We start from the raw sequence: 21,018 nt of genomic DNA, 5'->3' as shown, positions 1-21,018 counted from the left end.
GCGATATCAGGCTCACTGTTCTATGTTCCTCACACTTTTTGCTGTTCTTTTTCTTTTCTGTAGGTATTAAGATACTTTCTGTAAAGTTCCTTGTCAGTTTTCCTGTCGTGTATATTTGATTACACATTTCAATCCACTCCCTTTTCCCCTCTTTCTCCAATGAGTTTAACAGTTCCACAGGAATCTCATCAATTCCCATTGTCTTTCCATTTTCATAGATGGTTAAATCTCACTAGTTTGTATTGCATTTCCTTTGTCATCATCTGCAACTTTATATTCTTCTTCTACCCCAAGCTCTTCTTCACTTGGTTGGATGTCTGCAGCTTATAGCCATTCTATATATTCTTCCCATTTTCTCATTATTTCTTGGGATGCACTCACCATTTTACCATCTGCTGCCTCTACTTCCATTGTTCTTTCTCTTTTCCCTGAATGTCAAATCCAATGCTTCTTTGTACATCAAATCATATTTTCCTTCTTTCTCTAATTTCTCTGTCTTGTCTCACTTTTCAGTCAGCCATTTCTCCTTTGCTTTCTTCGTCTTCCTTCTTAATTCATTATTTAACATCCTATAGTTGCACTTCCCTCCTTCTGTGTTTCTATTTTCCATTTCCTGCGGTCATCCATAATTGCTACAAATCAAAGATGTGAATATAATATTAGTACATGTATGAATCTAGTCTTACCATTAAACAGATTAGCTAAAGCTAACAACAGCCATGGTTATACAGCAGATGAAGTGTTTAATTTTTTTTTCTAAATACACAGAAGAATGCCAGTCAAATTGATTAGGAGTAAGCTGCACAGTTTTTTGTTAAGCCTATTTTATTCATTAGCAGAATTATTAGGAGAACAACTTTGTAAAAAAAGAGTCTGTATGTAAAATGTTGTATTAAGCAGTAAGTTAAAAACAATGTTTTCAAAGTGTATACCATGTACTTATGCCAAACAGTTAACACAGAGTCTGAATAACAATGTTTAGCAGAGCACATGGACATTTCATGATATCGTAAGCAAATTAATTGAAAATTCCTGTAGGCTCCTGAAGTATTCTCCATATAGTGCTGATAATTTCAGAAGTGCCTTCAACAATTCATCATAATCTTGAGAGACAGTTGAAATTTTTGTTCTTTGAGTCAAAATCCCATTGGTTGTAAATTTTGAGGAAATGATTTAACATTGGAAATGCCTTGCCTCTAGCAGAACTGATGTCTGTGGTAGTAGATTTCCTTGCAGTATAGTAGGCTTCCCTTCTTGTGTCTAACAAAATAAACTTGAGGATCACTTTGTTTGCCATATCCTCGTATTTTGACTGTAATTAACTTGCCAAGAGCATTTACAGCTGCTTGTAGTATGACTTCTAACCTGATCTCTTTTAATTATGACAAATTTACAAATAAAATTATATTTAGTACAACTCACTTTTGCAGTAAATTGGTTGTCCTGAATGCGTTTCGATATCTTGGGAAGCAAAAAAGAGATTGAGGATTAGAACTTTTCCTTTACATTAAGTCTGTAAATTTATAATTGAGTTCCTCACTTAATTTTTCATCAGTGCCTATTACCAATTCTTCATACAGTCACACAGTTTGTCTTGAAAGTATTATGTTTTCTGCTTTATGAAAGAGATCTTTGGATTCATAATGTTTTTATGTATAACTGTGAATCACAAGTCACAGGAATTTTATTTGCTGCTTCCATATTTAATCAATACTTCTTTATTTATTTTCGAGTTTTGTGGATCCTTGATGCAAATGTATCACTAGGATGTAGAACATGTCAGGTTATTACAGTAATAGCCACATGTAGATGATCATGAGGCAACCAATTTAACATAAAAAAGCAGATACATGAAAAAGGACATCTCCATGTCAAATAATTACACACAAAAATTCAGATAACAACACAGATAATACTACAGTAATGACATAGATGATTGCATAAATAATAGTGCAGTAATGACATAGATGATTACATAAACAAATTTAAAGTAATTCATCTAAAAAATATTCTGCCAACAAGTGATATGCTAATCCAAGTTGTCAGTTCTATTAGAATTGCATGAAATTAAACACAAATTGAAGAAGTATTACACATTATTAAAGAATTCCTGTAAAAAATAGAAAGAATTATCTAAAAGATAAAGTTTTAGCTCTGTTTTGAATTTAGTAAGATCCCCAATGACTGATTTGATGTGGACAGGAAGTTTATTGAACACTTTTATACTTGAATAATTAACTCCTTTCTGTACCATGCTGAGATTTTTTAAAATCATTGTGAAGATCACGTTTTCTTCTTGTATTGCGATCATGGTACACACTATTCATTTTGTAAATTGCATAATTTTTGTTCACGAAGCACATTAGTGACAAGATGTATTGACAAGGCATGGCGAGTATCCCCAGCTATTTAAATAAATTTCTGCAAGAAGATCTAGGATGCACTCTGCTCATAATCCTGATAACTCTCTTCTGTGCAACAAAGAGTTTATTTGCTTGTGGTTGATTTCCCCAGAATATGAAACCACATGTCATAAGTGAATGGAAATAACTAACATATACAGTTTTGATTGATTCCATGTCACAAACAGATGCAATTGAGTGAATGTCAAATGCTGCTGAATTCATTCTTTTACATAGGTCATTGATGTGCACAGACTACTTTACTTTATCAGTATGTAAACCCAGAAACTTGGAAGATACAACTTTCACTATTTCTTTGTCTCCACATTTTATTTCAACATTTTCCAATTTTTTGTTTAGTGTTTGAAACTGAATGAAATGAGTTTTATTAACATTGAGGGACAAGCCATTTGCAGTGAACCAATCTAGAACTTCTTGGAATGTAGGGATCACAGTGTTCTCTAGACTGCGGCTTGGTACCTTGTCAATCATAATGGTTATGTCATCTGCAAATAGGGTGAAGTGTGCTTCTTGGGCCACACACCATGGGAGGTCATTTACAAAGATTAAGAAAAGTAAGGGACCAAGCACCCAGCCCTGCGGCACTCCACATTTTAATGTACCCCAATCGGAGCTGGCAGGCACCTTTGCACAATTGTTTAATACTACCTTCTCATTTCTGTCATCTAGATACGACTCAAGCCACTTCCCTACCTTATCTTTTAAGCCATAATGCTCAGCCTTTCTTAGTAGAATCTTGTGATCTACACAGTCAAATGCTTTTGACAGATCACAAAAGATTCCAACAGGTGACATTTTCCTGTTTATTGATTCAAGGAGTTGGTTGACAAATGAGAAAATGGCTTTTTCAGTTGAAACACTCTTTTGGAATCCAAACTGATTTTTATTAAGGATGTTATATTTATTAAGGTGAGCCATCATTCTATTGTACATAAGTTTCTCAAGGATTTTTGGAAGACTTGTTAACAATGAAATTGGACAGTAGTTAGAAGCCTCGGCTTTATCACCCTTTTTGAGGATTGTTTTAACAACTGCAAATTTTAGTCTATTAGGGACAGTACCTTGATTTAGAGATGCATTAAATATGTGACACAGAACTTTAAGAATATATTTGTGGCAATGTTTCAGTACTTTTGATAGATATATTGTCCATACCAGTGGAATTTTTGTTTTCCATTTGGCATATCACCTTCTCAATCTCATCTGCTGTGATGTAGGGTACATACATCAGGCTAATTTTTCTCTACAATGCTTTTTTAGAAGGTTCATGGCTTCATCCATAGACCCTTTACATCCAACTTGATCTGCTGCTGTCAGAAAATGATTGTTGAAGATATTGGCAACTATTTTCCCTTCATCTACCATGCTTCAATTGTGACACACTTGGATACTGTCTGTATCCTCTGAAACTTCTAAGATTAAATCATCACAATACAAAATGCCCAGCTGGTATCCACAACAGAATACAACTTTTACAGGTCTGTACAACCCAATCCCACCAAATTAGTGATCAAAGATCCACTAAGCTGTACGAAGATACTACTTCACAACTACACCAGTAGATACAAATAAGCTTATCTTTTTGTGTTTTTAATTACAATTTAGTTTTTTGATGCTGTTGTTGTTGTGGTCTTCAGTCCTGAGACTGGTTTGATGCAGCTCTCCATGCTACTGTATCCTATGCAAGCCTCTTCATCTCCCAGTACCCACTGCAACCTACATCCTTCTGAATCTGCTTAGTGTAGTCATCTCTTGGTCTCCCTCTACGGTTTTTACCCTCCACGCTGCCCTCCAATACTAAATTGGTGATCCCTTGATGCCTCGGAACATTCCCTACCAACCGATCCCTTCTTCTGGTCAAGTTGTGCCACAAATTTCTCTTCTCCCCAATCCTATTCAATACTTCCTCATTAGTTATGTGATCTACCCATCTAATCTTGAGCTTTCTTCTGTAGCACCACATTTCGAAAGCTACTATTCTCTTCTATTTCAACCTATTTATCGTCCATGTTTCACTTCCATACATGGCTACACTCCATACAAAAACTTTCAGAAACGACTTCCTGACACTTAAACCTATTCTCGATGTTAATAAATTTCTCTTCTTCAGAAAGGCTTTCCTTGCCATTGCCAGTCTACATTTTATATCCTCTCTACTTCGACCATCATCAGTTATTTTGCTCCCCAAATAGCAAAACTCCTTTACTACTTTAAGTGTCTGATTTTCTAATCTAATTCCCTCAGCATCACCCGACTTAATTCGACTACATTCCATTATCCTCATTTTGCTTTTGTTGATGTTCATCTTATATCCTCCTTTCAAGACACTATCCATTCCGTTCAACTGCTCTTCCAAGTCCTTTGCCGTCTCTGACAGAATTACGATGTCATCGGCGAACCTCACAGTTTTTACTTCTTCTCCATGGATTTTAATACCTACTCCGAATTTTTCTCTTGTTTCCTTTACTGCTTGCTCAATATACAGATTGAATAACATCGGGGAGAGTCTACAACCCTGTCTCACTCCCTTCCCAACCACTGCTTCCCTTTCATGTCCCTCAACTCTTATAACTGCCATCTGGTTTCTGTGCAAATTGTAAATAGCCGTTCGCTCCCTGTATTTTACCCCTGCCACCGTCAGAATTTGAAAGAGAATATTCCAGTCAACATTATCAAAAGCTTTCTCTAAGTCTACAAATGCTAGAAATGTAGGTTTGCCTTTCCTTAATCTAGCTTCTAAGATAAGTCGTAGAGTCAGTATTGCCTCGTGTTCCAACATTTCTACGGAATCCAAACTGATCTTCCCCGAGGTCAGCTTCTAATGCTATATTCCAAAATTCAATACTGATGCTGAGAACAATTATGAAAAATAATAATTAATATCACTGACTTTTAAAAATATTAAATATCTTTGACAAATTTTTAATATTACAATATTTCTTTGAAAATAACGTTTTATGTATATTTTTCACATTTGTACACAAACAATACTTTAACACCTGTACGGATGCAACTGAAAATCATGTAATACTAGTGCGCAAAAAATGTTTCTGGTTTGGATAGTGAATTTATTTTATGTATCATGTTGTAGCCAGAAAAAAAAAGTCTGTCAGTGTTATAGACTGAATAAAAATGTTTATAGTTGAAAATATTGTACCAGAAATTTCTGGCCATTTTACATGACTGCATGCTTAATATTCATCTTTCACAGTTAACTGGATCATGAATAAAGTTAGTCCAAGCAGATTTTAGTTTGTCTTTTACATGTTGTAAAATATAGACAAGCATTGGAAATTTGGAAGTGATTTAAATATTAGTTTACTAATTAAAAGAAGTACAAGTCATCAGAGTAGAATTGTTCTGTACTTATGGCACTTAACAATACATATTTTGTATTACAGATGAAACAGAGCATATTAGTTAGACTAATGTAGCCCAGAAGCAGAAGAGGTCAAATGTGCTTCACTGGCATGAAGTTCTTGAGGCTGCACTGGATGGGCAATCAAAGAAGGAATACATGTGTTGTGTTCTTTGGGCCTTAACAAAATTCATGCGTTTGATGATACTGTGTATCACAATTTTAAAAGAATTCCTTTTGATCTTGTTGCTCCTGTATGTAGTCTTTCAAAGGATTTCCAGACTTCCCAGTTTTTATGAGGGGTCAGGGACTAGTTCTTCTAATGGTTTCATCTACTGGTGGTCTTTTGAAGCTAAGGCCTGAGTTTGTTGTTCATAGTCCTCTGTTGCTCTGAGGAAGTTACTTCTGTATTTTGGGTAGCCTATGATTTTCCATGTAGAGGCTATTGTTCAGATGTGGAGGGCTTCCATTTCCATTTGCTCTTTGTAGGCAATTGCCTCCTATCGAATTTTCAATGGAACCATTTCAGCCAGTTGCTGGATCTTATCTGGAACGGTAGATTTCAGATAGCTACTCACCAGTTCACATATTTCATTGAGTGTAACATCAATGGATTTGTACCAGATGGGAGAGACATATTTGCCAGTAGAATAGCAAGATGTCAGTGCTGTTGATATTCATATCGGGTCTCCAGCCGGCACATAATGTCATCTCGACACAACAGTTTGGTGGTTAACATGGTTGTCATCTTCAGGTGAGTAAGCTGTCTCACTAACTTGCTGGAAATGAAATCAAACTGCAGCAGCAGCTTCTTTATACACTGCCAGTAGTTTCACCGCACATGCACGAATGTAACCACACTCTAACTCAAAGATACAGGGCACCGGTGGTGAAAACGCGTGGAAATGATAAATCAATATCAACTACTGACTCCTTTTGGTGACTGAATCAGAGACCATTGCTTTTTAATGCCAAACAAAACCGGGTTCCAACTCTTACTTAAAGGACACTCCTTATCCCCGTTTATAATATTGTCAGGTAGCTGGATTTCAATAGCTTCTTTCACTACAGAGATCCAATAATGTGACACAAGGGCAACCACTTATGTCTTATCATATAACATTTGATGTCCTTCAGTAAGACAATGTCCTGCAACCACAGATTTTTCTGGCTGAAATAAATGCATCTGGCACTGGTGCTCCACATATCGATACTGGACTGTCTGAATCATTTGTCCAATATAGGCTTTCCTGCAGTGGCAGGGAATTCTGCAGACACAGGGCTTCCTCAAACCAAAATCAACCAAGCTTCACTGTAGTCTTTACTGGTGGATTGAATAGACTTTTAATATCAAACCTCTTTAGAATTTGTCCTATTTTTGAAGATATTCTTCCCGCAAAAGTTAGGAATGCCACCGATTTGCTTGTGCTTGCCGCAGAAGGTAGGAACATCACTGATTTGCTTGTATCCTCTTTTGGTTTCCACGTAGGTAGAGCACCATGGATCCGATTGTTGGTATAATAATTCTGCTTGAACACTGCTTTTAGATGATCCAGTTCTTGTGTCAAATTGTCTGCATCTGAGATGGTATAAGCTCTTTTTACCAAAGTATGTAGGACCCCTTTGCATTGGTATGATGGATGAAAATATTGGCCCATATGCATGGGCTTACGATAAATACTGTGTCCTCATTTCCCATCATCCCTCCTATAGACCAAAACATCTAAAAATGGGAGTTTTCCAGTTTTTGAACTTCAATCATGAACTTAATATTGGGATGCAGGCAATTAAAATGATCTAGGAAACGTTCCAGAGCATCCCTCTCATGTGGCCATACCATATACATATCTTCGACGTATCTTCAAAAACAAGTTAGATTTAAGAACACTGTCTTCAGTGCCATGTCCTCAAAATCTTCCATACACAAACTGGCAACTATGAGGGGTAATGGGCTTCCCACAGCCACTCCATCACTCTGTTCAAATTATTTGTCATTAAATAAAAGATATGTCAACATCAATGCATAGTGACCAAGATTAGCTGTTCCATTGTCCAATTTTTCAGTAGTGAACTGCAAAGAATTTTCAAGAGTACCTCTGGTAAAAAGTGACCCAACATCAAAACTAATGAGCAAATCCTTGGGACTGAAACATTGAGACTTAAAGCGATGAATAAAAACCAGAGAATTGGAAATATGATGTTTGCATTTTCCAACATGGGGACTGAGATTGGATGCTAAATACTCGGCCAAGTTGAAAGTATGAATGATATTACTCCACACCCATATTTGCCATCACATCATCTCACATAATCCGTAAAATCACTAAGTTCTCTATACTGTCATTCTGTATTTGTACACCAGATAGGTTACATAATAAATAAGTAAAATACAGTTGTTGCCAAAATATTGTGCTACACTAATGCATGACATTTTTAAAAATTTTCCTGCTTCGCAATTCACAGTTGAAACAGTTATTTTGTCTTTCATTACAGACTGTGACATGCGACTGCGAGGCTACTCCAGCATTTCAGCTTAAGGCGTTCCGACAAAAGGGAGAAAAAGTAGAAGTCTCCCATTACAGAGTGAATGTGAATCGGTTTCGAGCCAGACTAAATGTAGTGTGTATTACAGAAAAGTTACTGGCAGATGTTAAGTGTGACGGCTGGCCAGATGTGAGTATGAGATATATAAAAAAGTTTTCTGTATTTAACAGTACAGTGCATTTTATGTTTAATTATGTACATTGTTTTTCATCTTATTTCTGTATGTTGTGTCAAACTTATAAAATGTCAATAAATGTGCTGTTGTTTACGAAAACTACAACATCTCAAAAAGTTATTTAGAGCAAAACAGCCACAGGATATGTACCAGATACCTATATCTTCTTGACTGTCACAGTTTGTAATGGCGAAAGGTGGTGAATTCTTAACTACCCAAGTTCAGGTGTAAACAGTGCCTCACTGTGAGAGGAAAAGACATTGGCAAAAACATGTAAGAATAGTGAGAGGGACTATTTCTAACAGAAGAAGTCTTTGAATGCAGCATAATTTATTCCATCACTGTTGATTGCTTTACATATGATGTCAGCTACCAACACAGTCATGCAGATGTGAATTACCAGCAACCAAACATCACACATACATTTGAATGGAACAAAATCTATCTGTTTCATAGCTGAGAATGGATACATTTACCTCTAATATAGTGGAGGCCCACACTAAGCATTACCAGATGGATTTACTAGGTTGGATGTTGTGTTACAATCAAGATACTATGAATTAAGCTACTTTAAACTTCAGAACTTATAGAAACTGAATGTAAAACTGTGGCTTCGTGTAAGTTATCATGCCACCCTCTTGATAAAAGTGTAACAAATCTGCCACACAATTGAAATCTCAATGTTAATCTCTAAACCTACAACAGTGCCTAATATTCCTGAGGAACTTAAAGATATGGTATTAACTGTTCTGTGTTTACAAAGCAATTTCATTCTGTTTTCTTTCCATTCCAACTTGAGCATGAAACTATAATGCATGAATTGAGCAAGCAACTTAAGTAAATAACAACAGATGTTATCCTCAATTAAATAATTACCTGATTACTGCTGCTTACCAGACGAGTTACATAACTAGCTTTGAGATTGAAAAGTGTCACACATGTTGCCTCACGTTCAGACTCATTATTTCCAAAAGTCATTTGACCTTGAATATAGCAAAGTCAAGTCAACTTCATCTTTAGATACCACCCATTTGTTTTGAGCCATGACTTAGTAGTGTTGTAGTAGGTAATATCATTCAGCAGACAGAGATCAAACATCATCTTGGTTTTCATAGTAACAAGAGAAAACAGTGATTAAAATTTACATGAACTTAGACTTTCTTTTGAGTACATTTTCTTTTCGAATTTAAAAGTCTTGCCTGGCATGCTGCTTGCTTTGATAAACTGAGCCTCAGTTTGTGCATTACAGTGATGTTAGCCTATGGATCCTTTTGTTTTCTTTCAATACAGCATTTTGTTGATTGCCACAATTTTTGGTTACGTGTACTGGTATTGTTTTTTGTACGCTGGCTTTTTGTGTTGGTATCAGTGTTTGAAGTTGAGCTATTTAGCTCAGAGCTACAGTTAGTTGAAGCTAATTTAGTGTTTTTTGCATCTTTGAAATCAACCATTGTATCATGTTTCTCTGCTTGTGACTTTTTTATATTTTGCTACTAAGGAAGGTCTGGAGGCACTCCCAACTATGGCCCCATCAAAATCTGGTCATCAGAGAGTGGCCTAAAAAAAGGAGAGTGATGAGTGCACAGCTGGAGGTGGCATCCTGAGTTGCATGTGAGAAGGAAATAAGGTCTCCAGAAAGGGAATGGGAAAAAATGAAGATAGGGAAGCAGTGGGAAGTCTTGTAGTGTTGATGCAGGGAATTTCCTGGAGCATGATTGGGGACTGAGGCAGCTGGTTACCTATCTGAGTGGGTTTTGCTGATGGGTCACTGTCCTATCACCAGTATCCAGAAACTCTGCACCCACACCCAGGTTCCCTGCGTGAAACACAGACAGTGGAGTGGGTGGAGCCAGCAGTAGGAGACACAGCAGCATGCGTGACTGGCAACCATGGAATAACTCTGCTGGACATTTCTCCACAGTTGGTGTTGCCCTGTACAAACTCAGAAAAAGGATTAAAGCACCACCGGTAGGGGAATCATTGACATGTTTCCTCATTGGACTGGGGGTGAAAAAGTGGTGACGTGCTGTGTTGGAATGCCATTCTGCCACCACAAAGTGACAAAAAGCTGCACCCAGAATTGCAGCCTGTTATATGATACAATTGTATGGGGAAAGCCTTATGTGGTGAAAATTCTGGTGAGCCCCTTAATAGTGGCCTTTGTGCAGGTGTAATGTCAGATAACAGTATAGGGAAATTCATACCAAGTATCAATGACTATCAACTAGGTGGTATCCAGAAAGTGACAAACAAAATTGAAATGAACTTTCTCCCAAGGCAGTGAAGGCACCGGCCTAGGCGAGAAGATGCTACTTGCTGTGTTTCGTATTTATGACAATCCTGAATGAAGTGCTCAATCTGCCTGTCAGTGCTGGACCAGTAGATATAGCACCTGGATAGCATCTTGGTACATTGTCCATGGTGCAGGAGACACAGGATATGCGACCACAAAATCTGGTGATGGGAAAATGGCCTATGGCTTGCTGGGCCTTGTCTTCGAAATGGAAACAAAGGACATCGTCTCGATCAAATCTTAGATCAGGGACCATTCGAATGAGCAACAGGGCATCAGCGTTTGTGTGCTGAGCAGTGTTTTGGAAATTGTTCAACTGATCAGTTTAGCAGCTGGGCTGAAGAGCGATATCTAAGGCTTATGATCAGCAATTAAGTAGAACACGGCTCCATGAGGAAAAATGTGGAATTTTTTAATGCAAAAATGTTCACAAGTGCCTCCTTTTCAATCTGAGAATACTTCTTCTAGGCAGCAGTAACGTTTTTGAAGCATAAGCGATCGGCTCTTTAGAGCTGTTAGTGTTATGGTGCACTAATAATGTGCCCAACTCCCATTCAGACAAATTTGCAGCCAGATTAGCAACATCCATTCACAATTCTTTGTCAAGAAAAAGAAACACTTTTCTTTGAATATTGTTCAGTAGGTGGGTAATCACTACAGCACCAGGAATAAATTTACATAAAGAAGTAATATCTCAAGGAAATATTGCAGCCCTTTCAAGTTTGTGGGACAGGGAGGGGGATGGGGGTGCTGTGATCACTTCCATAATTATGCTTCTTTATAGGGTTGAAGTCCCAGTGACAACAGTACCATCTAAATCATTAATGCATCCTGGAATATTTTTAGGCAATTGTTTGAGGTACCATTGAAAAAAGTCCAGGACATTGCCTTTGCAAAAAACCAAATCCTTCAATTTATAAAGCTCATGCAGCATATTGACAGCTAATACCTTTTGTGATTTATCATCAAGAGCAGCTGCAAATAAGCTTCAGCCAGGTTAGTTTTTTGAAAAATACTGCCCACCCAAGATTGTGGTGGATAGTTTTTCTGGCTTTGGAGTGGGATAAATGTATCTATTTCAGACCCTGAGTTTACAGTGACTTAAAATCACCACATAACCAAAGTTTAGCTGAGAGTTTCCTCACAATCGCCAATGGCATTGCCTACTCTCTCACAGAGATTGTACAATTACATCAAGGTTTGTCAATCTGTCCAGATCATCTCTTACGGTGTCATGCAACACTAAAGGTGCAGGCCATGCATGAAAGAAATGAGAGAGCATCAATTTATGTAGTATAATGTGCAGTGTGTACTGTGATGTATTTTGCTTTGATATGACCTCTGGAAAAAATGTCAGGGCACTCATTACAAATTTCTTCTAGTCCCTCAAAAGGCTGGAGACAAGGTTCGCTTAAGCATCGATGGCTGACCCACAAACCGAAAAGGCATCTAAGCCATAAAGATTTTCCATGTTTGTGCTATGTACCACAGGGAAGGTAAGATGCCATAGAATATTTTGTAAATTACTTCAGTGGTAAATTGATCATTATGTGCTGCTTGTTGTAAGTCACTAGGCAGCAAATAGTTGGTTCTAGTGACAGTGCATGGAGCAGGAGGTAAGTAGGAAAGTTCAACAAGGAAGTTGTTACTTTGGTGCCTACATATAGTTGAATGTCTCTGCTGCACACTGCAAGTGTAATGAACAATTTATTTGGCATCACTGTGTGTTTTGAAAGTCTATGTTTATTATGTTAATATCCATATGTTCCCGCCAAGGTGAGTTATGGAATGAAGTGGTTCATCATATGGAATTGAGTTGTCTGTATCCTTTTCATTGTGCCGATCTGTGTGGTCAGTCATCCCAAGATTGATTGCGAAAAACCTCCGGGCATGATGGGAGTGTGCATCTGTCAAGAGACAGAGAATTTCATCCCTTATTTGTGAGGCTGAGACATAGCATGTTGATTTTTACTTTCGGTGACTGCTACTTCTTCCTTGTTGGCCAAACTGTATGCATTGCCCAGGTTGGAAGCAATGGCTGCCACATCTGCCCAAGGTTTTGAATGGTACCTGGGTGCCCAAGGACTTTGAATGATTGAGCCAATTTCAACACCAACTCCAAAGTGGGGCCTTTGAATTACAAAGCTTTTTGGTGTATTTACTTGTCCAGGGCCACGTGAATAATAGTGTCCCAAATCATAGCCTCCGCTTAAAGTTTCTTAGCACTGGAAGTAATGAAATGGCTCTTTTTACTGAGCCCTTGTAGTTCAGCCAGCCAAGTGCGGTGTGATTATTTGGGCTGTTTGTGACATTGATAGAATTCCAGGTGACAGTATAACATGGCAATGCCCGTGAAAATAGGCACTTAAGAGAGCACACATTTCACACATGTCATCACAATCGAGTAGAGGCTGTTCAGTGAGAAGGCTGAAAATACAAAGCAACCAGTTTGTTTGGACAGAATACAAGAAAGAAAAGAATGATTTAACAGTTGCAGGTACTTTACCTTAAAAATGACAAAATGCTACCTGAATTGGTTCTTGTCCATGTCTCAATCTTCAGCCATATCATGGTATGAAACAGTAGTAGATGTGTAACTGTCTGATTTGAAAGCAGTTTGACCAAGAGGTTCTCCTGCCACTGTCCTTCCAACTGCTGCTATGAGATATGTTGAGAACCTCCTTGGGCAAACCTGGCAGTAGTTGATGCTGTCATGGGTCCATGTTCACATAGCATAGCAAACCTGGCAGTAGCTGATGCTGTCATGGGTCCATGTTCACGCATCATAGCATGAGTTTTGACCACTATTGTTGCCACTTACATTAAGGCACATCAGTCAAATGATGTAGTTTACTGTCCAAGTTCTTTACAAATGTCACAAGTGTAGTACACAGTATAAAAAAAGTAGGCCACTAGAATAATTCAGTGTAACAGCAAATTGTTTCATATGTTGTGAATGCTAAGTGCACAGTTCAGTGAGCAAAGACAAAAAGGCCTGAGCGGCTTGCGGCAGGCACATAAATAGAGAGCTGTTGTGAAGCCTGGTGCAAGGGGAACACAGGGCGTTTTTTTTTTTTTTTTGGGGGGGGGGGGGGGGGGTGAGGCAGATTTGCAGTGCTGCCTCTGTGGCTGCTGAGCCCCACAGTAGTTGGAGGGGGAGGGAGATGGGGAGGAGGCGGAATAAGCAGGCAAGTCGTAACTGTGCAGCGGCAGTAGCATCGATGTTCGCCAAAGTGGGTTGTAGCCCAGTGGGCTTCCACAAAAGGAAATTTAGTTTTCTACATGACATATGAGTCATGAGACTCGTCCAATAGCTATTATCTTTCACTTTCTGTGAACAGTATTGGCTTTTGTATTTAAGACTGTGGTTGTACCATGTAATTTGAATACACTGTTTGATTTTTGTAGCTTCTTCTTATATGTAGCTGAAAAATTTTACCAATATATCTTTGTGATCTGTACCACCTTTGCTGAAAATAATTAATTAAATTGGTGAAACTCACATTTGAATGTTCATGGACAAGCTCTTCTTACAATTAACGTATGCGTGATACATTGCACGGAAACCTCTTGAAAATCATTTTATTTCAGTGTGATCTTTATATGGTTGCCGCAGCTGCTAAATACATGTTTAATTTTGTGTCACTTCTTTTTACAGATAAAGGTAGCTCTTGCACAAGTTGGCAGCATAAAGAGCAATCTTGATGAACAACAACTGCAGGATGTGATCTCTGAGATTGTTGTAACTGCATTACGCAGCACTATGGTGAACCTGAATCTAAGTGTGTATCCCACTTGCCCAAGATTTGTGAGGCAGACAGCTGAGGTTGGACCCATACTGCCTGTCCACTATGACAGTCTTGTTAGTAACACAAAGTCTTTAATTTAGAGTAAAATAAATGCATTTAGTTATGTGTATAGCTCACTTTTTTGCAAAAATGTAGAGTCATTGATATTACGCATGTGAATTTGTTTTTTGTAAGTAATGATTGCTAATATTTGTCTACTATCCTCACCCCATCATTAAAATTTGATCTGTACAGGTCACAATAACTGAGATCATTTGTTATGATGGTTCTTTTCCTGTTCAGTATCAATGCTGGTTAGTGTTCTTTACTCTGTCCTTTTTGGCCCAATTAAAATTTTCCATGAAAGAGAATAATTTCCCCAAAAATTATTATTCCAAGGAGCATAAACAAATAGAAATAATTGAAACAGAAGATGTGCATATCAGTGATGCAGGCATCTTCATGAAATTGTTTACTTTTCAAGATCTTGCTTATTTTGGGCAGATCTTTCATTAATATTCTTCTGTAAGCATATAAATAAAATATATTAGGTTATTGCACTTGTGGGGAATGTTGCTTTGTTTTATAAATGGGAATTTACTGCAGACCATTAGACTCAGGCTTTAATGAGAACTTTAAACTACTTTGTGATTTATGTCAGTGGATCAAAATGATTAGCCTGTTGCTCATTAATCATAGTGGCACCATAATGGAAGATGATGAAGCAATAAATCAAAAGCTGAATAATAAATTCTCCCTTTCAGAATTGTATCCCTGACAAAGAAGGCACTGCAATTTCTTCCTACAGTCGTTGCAAAAGACTAAAAGTGACAGATGTAGAGGTGACAGATGATGCCAGAATCAAAACAGAACTGAAGTTACTCAGTACATGAAAGGCCACTGGATGTGGAAGGAAATCTGTTAGTCTGTATTGATGAGGCAAAAGAATTGGCCCATCTTCTGGCAGAAATTTGTCTGTCTGAATATTTATTGAGCAACAGCGTCCTAGATAACTGGAGAAGGGTGTAGACATTCCCAAATTTAGCTATGCAACTGGACACAGTAATGTAGGTCTATTTCAGTGATATAACTGTATTGTAGAACTACAGAAAATTTGTTGTATTTGATAACAATTCTGAGGCGTCATGAATTGTTTTATCTGTTGGAACTAGGATCAGTTTTCCAGCAATGCCTGGACTTGCACAGAGGAGGGTCTTGGCCATTATATGAGGGAGGGTATACTAACAGCCGTTGCATTAACAGTGTGTGGCCAGCTTCACATTTTAGTTCACATCAGTATCGATTTCACATGTTGCTTGAGTGCAATGGCTGCCCTCAGGTCCATTATGCAGCTGACATCAGGTTCAATATTGTTTTGAGTTCATCATTTCTGAAGAAGCTCTGAAATCAGTCACAGTGATCGCATATCTATAATTGCCCCTCCTGCATGGTTTAATGTGGGGCATTTACATAAATGGAACATGGAGAAATGAAATAATTCAGTGTATAATATAGAGATATCGTCACACCGTGTACTGGTTGTTGCCACAACAGTAGTATGTAGGATATGCAGGTCATATGAAATTAGTAGTTTTTGATAACAGATGCCCAATGCCTGCACACTTCATTTCTGAGTTTGTGTGGACACTGTACTTTCATGTGCTACTATGTGAAGGGTGTGCTGTGCATACTGTAGATTCAGGAAAAATTGCCACCAGCAGACTCAGCATTATTGTCAATATGTATTGATAACAGAGGTTACTGAGAGCAGCTAGTGATTGTAGCAGTGAACAGATGGGCCACAGTGTAGCAAATCACATGTCTCTCAGTGTATTCTGTTAAGGGTGTTCTGTGCATACTTTTGATTTAGGAAAAACTGCCACCAATAGTATCAGCAGTCATTGGCAATATGTATTGATAATTGTGATTACTGTTAGCAGCTGGTGATGGTAGCAGTGAACAGATGGGCCACAGTGCTGCAAATCACATATCTGTTAGTGTTAGAATGAAGAATTGTGGTACATGGGAACAGCAGGTTATGAGTGCCTCAAAAGAACACATGATGTGATATGTCCCATTTGTCATGTGGATACCATTCAGGCATGTGGTAAAAGCACTGTTGTGTAAGGGACCTAACTCCCATTGTTTCATCAGTGAACAATAGAGGAGCCTACTGACTGATCATGTGCATCCAATTTTTTTGCACACTGGACACATATTTGGGAGGATAATGATTCAGATCCATTCCAACTACTCATATTCAAGTTCTCCATAATTTACCTTAATCACTTAAGGCAAATGCTGCGACAGTTCCTTTGAAAGGTCACTGTCAATTTCATTGCTCATCTTTAACCAATCCGAACTTGTGTCCCATCTCTAGAGACATTGTTGTTAACAGGAAATTAAACCTTAATCTTCCTTTCTTCATTTGTTTGTCTACAGCAATATGTAGGCCTCTTGTACCTTAATCAAGAAAACTGCTTCTGAATTGTCAGAATAGTGTGAGGAAAACCCAGTGAACAGAACATCACTTGTGTATTGTCTCCCTCTCCTTTCACATCACATGTCTTTAGTCTTTTTGTGCAACGGTTGAGCCTCATGGTTCATGTTGCTTCCTGACTGTCTTTGGTGTCCTGTTTAGTCTGTGCCAAATTGTGTCACTGCCATTGTCAGGGTGAGAAGGGATGCTACATGCTACTGGGCAGTTGTCTCTAACTCATTTGTTAATGAGTGTACACTTGTGAAGAAAGCATACTCAGTTAAAGTATCCTAAGATTCTCTGCAATTATAGAGCCGTTTGTGAGTTGAGACCCTTACCAAGTAGGGTTAATAAATTGGGTAGAGGAGCTGGTTTTTCTGTTTTGTACTAGTGTTACAACCACTCAACAAACTCCAGCGGGAGGGCTAAAGAAAGCTTTCGTGCCTTATAGAAAAACATACCATTAAAATTCCCAGAGTGTATATTCCAAGATTCTTCTGTCCACAGTCTACATTGAGATGTAGGTGAACATCTACATCTATGCTCTGTGAATGACTATGAAGCATATACTTTTTGTTGCACCACAATGTCTTCCTGTTCCATTCATGAGTGGGAAGAATGATGAGTTATACATCTCTATACAAGCTGTTATTAACCTAAAGGCTTCTGTGGGATCAGTATATAGGGGCTGAAGAATATTCACACCTTCTGGTTTCATGTGCATTGTTACTGAAAAGTTGTGTCGCTATCTTAATGCATTTGCATTGAAGTTAAGAAGCTGGGGAACACAAATATCATCGCAATGAACTTTTAAAATGTTGCAACAGGTTTAGGTTAGCAGTAAACTTGATCATCACAGGTATATTTGAATAGCTGATTGCAAAAACCTCCTAAGTCCACTTTTGGTGAAAACTGAGTTAAAGGCAAAAATGCATACTCTGCATGTAGCTCCACCAGAATGTTCATGAAAACAGCCAAAGTCATCGTTTGTTACTGTTCAAACAGAGGTAGGAAGTTTGATGTGAGTGCAGAAATGTCCAAAGTCCAGGACTTCGTTTATTTTTCTTCTCAACTGTTGGTACTACCATATAGTGCGGTTCAACTGAACAATTTTAGTATTCTTGTCAAAATGGATGAAGTGGCATATACCAGCAGTTATGAGAAGAAAAGGGTGAAATATTCTTCTGGATATCAAAGAAATATTATGAAGAAAGCTAAAATTCATGGAGAGGAACACGTGAATTATAGAGGCAAAGCAATTCCGAAAAAGGTGACAGAAGAAGACTGCACTACTGAAGAAGCTGTTTTAGTGTTATTGCGGAAGACAACAGAACTCAAGCTTTAGCACATTTTCTGAATATGGAAAGCAAGAAGTGAGAAAGGGTGCAGGCGTGAAAATCTTTTACCTACTGTGTCCTCGTTGGAGACAAACAATTTGAGTTATGTAGAAAAGATTTTCTAAGTATTTATGCAAAATTTATTAAAATAATTCGTAAACTGCAGTGGGCAGACATTGAAAGACGGAAGAGGAAAATGTAAGAGTGTTAATGCTATATTGTCAGAGAAAATTGTCAAAACTGCAGATCATATCAGATCATTTCCTGTTAAGGATCATTTCCCATAGTGGTAGCCACACTATGCACTACTTTGACTGTGAACTATCTGTGAAAAAAATGCACCAACTTTTTATAGCCAAACATCCTAACTTGCCAGTGAAATATGAGTACAGTAATAAGATTTTTTGTGAAAACTTTTCACTTGCTTTCGGAAGACCTAAAGTAGACACTTGCTGCACCTGTGAAGAGTTGACATTGAAGATTAACTCAAAAACATTCAATGAGGTAGCAAAACAAGCAGCACTAGCAGAGAAGATTGTCCACATCTGAAAATCTAAGAAGGTTTATGATGCTCTGCAAGATGGGAAAAGACAGTTGGAGACTAATCCTAGAACTACTGCTTTATGTTTAGGCTACATGCAGAATGTTCAACTTCCTCATGTCCTGGTGAAAGAGCTGTTCTACTTGTGCCATTCGACTGTTGCAATATTTTGTATACATAATCTACATACAAGATCATCTGTTTTTTCTCTCTATCATGAAAGGAATGTGAAGAAAGGACCCACTGAACTTTGTACTTTTCTATTAAGCTACATCAATGACTATATGGTTCAAGATGTGAAAAACTTATTTCTGTTTTCTGATAACTACCCAGAACAGAACAATCACATCATAATGATCAAAATGCATTTAGCTCTTGTGGAGTTAGACCAATTTGAACAGACTGAACATTTTTACCCTATCTGTTGTCATTCATTTCTGCCACAAGATAGGGTATTTAGGGTAATAAAGAGAGCTCTCAAGAAAGTAGAGAGAATGTACACAATCCATGAATTGATGGAGCTTATAGTAACTGCAAAGTGTAATTTAATCATGGATTTGTGAATGGAGATGAAATAACAGACTTCGAGAAGTGGTGGCCATCAATTTATAAGACTTGCTTGTCTATTGAAATACTGAAATGAGATATTCCAAGGGCAGACAAGGTACCTCTAAATATTTCAAAGTTTCATCATTTCCATTATAAATCATCAATACCAGGAATTGTGGAAGCAATGGAATTCATTAATGGGCTTCGTGCCAATAACTTCTCCTTGAAATTTGACCGAAGATAGAAACCACAGTTGCTACATGAAAAGTGTTACAAGGATATGAAAGTACCTGTTGGGGTGAAGAAAATTGAATACATTAAACAATGTGTACAATTTGTTCCTGACAGTGAAAGTGTGTCATCCTTCTAGAATGAAATATTAACTTGCCCTACAGCAAATATGCAAAAAACATTGACTGGACTTCTAAACTGTAAACATTAAATACTATTTTGTTTTGTTACTTGTTTTTCCTTTTGTAAACAGTGTTAATCAGTGAAAGCATTCAAATAAGTCATATTACAGCTTTGCAAGAAACATAAGATCAGGGTACTGTATTCTAAATAAAAATAGTTAATTGCGTTAAAAAATTGTATTTTTTGAAATTTATTATGTCAAATGCATTGATTGCAAAAACAACCTGAATCCAGAGCATAAAAAGTTCTTTGCAATGCAAATGGGTTAGCATGTATGTGTGAGATGTTTACAATAAACCTGTTGAGTGCTGCTTAATCTTTGGCTTAAGTTTCACCTTATTCTAATAATTTATGTAATACTCATATTGTTTTTCTCACTTTCCTTAAAAGTAGGGTTTTGTGACTTAAGTTGCTTTAGCAATCAGCAATTCATTTATATGCTCATACAATTTGAATATACATTGTGTAGTGCTATTTTATTAGTTTATATTGTGATTAATGAAGGTGATATATTTCAGATGGCTTCACAGTATCCTTCCAATTTAACAAAGACTGCAGCAGAGAAAAGGCTTCTTATCAAAATTATCAAAGCCACAGGCTTAGGAGCAAAACAAGGTAATAAATAGTGATCTATTCTGCACATAAATAATTAGTTCTGAGGCTGTTTAAAAGCTCATTCACTTAATTTAAATAAAGTATCAATGTGACTTAATATTCAAAACAGCATGACTTTTAAAGTAATATAAAAAAGATGATTTCATTTTTGCTGAGTCATGCAGTTAGTTTTGTGCACACTTGAATGTGCAAGATATATTGGAACATGAAATAAGAAAACTAATCAGTTATGGGAAATTACATTGTATGTTTCACTGTCAATGGGGCTTTATGTGTGGCTTGTTGTCTTGTGCAAGCCTCTTTACTGGATGCCATTTGGGAGACTTGTATGTCTGACTTGTCATTTGTGTACTTGTATAGTCAGTGACTGTGATAAGCATAGTGTCATATTTCTGTTGCTCAAGGTGGTAGGAAAGCACATAGCCTACTCCCCTCAAATAGCACCAAATCGGGCTGCTGAGTTTAATGCCCCCATCCAGCAAATCACCATCAGTCGTGTCTC

At 37.5% G+C, this 21,018-nt stretch overlaps 1 protein-coding gene across 1 annotated transcript in view; it reads left to right on the top strand.

The window, feature by feature from the left end:
- LOC126335373 (phospholipid transfer protein C2CD2L) overlaps window positions 1-21,018 on the top strand; it is a 568,714-nt gene that overhangs the window by 428,585 nt on the left and 119,111 nt on the right. The window contains exons 3-5 of the mRNA XM_049998583.1: window positions 8,275-8,454; window positions 14,452-14,655; window positions 20,420-20,516. Of these exons, the coding sequence (XP_049854540.1) occupies window positions 8,275-8,454; window positions 14,452-14,655; window positions 20,420-20,516 (481 nt within the window). The remainder of the gene's footprint in view (window positions 1-8,274; window positions 8,455-14,451; window positions 14,656-20,419; window positions 20,517-21,018) is intronic.

The sequence above is a fragment of the Schistocerca gregaria genome, chromosome 2 (assembly GCF_023897955.1).
Source record: "Schistocerca gregaria isolate iqSchGreg1 chromosome 2, iqSchGreg1.2, whole genome shotgun sequence".
Classification (NCBI taxonomy): domain Eukaryota; kingdom Metazoa; phylum Arthropoda; class Insecta; order Orthoptera; family Acrididae; genus Schistocerca; species Schistocerca gregaria.
This window is presented reverse-complemented; position numbering and strand designations above follow the sequence as displayed.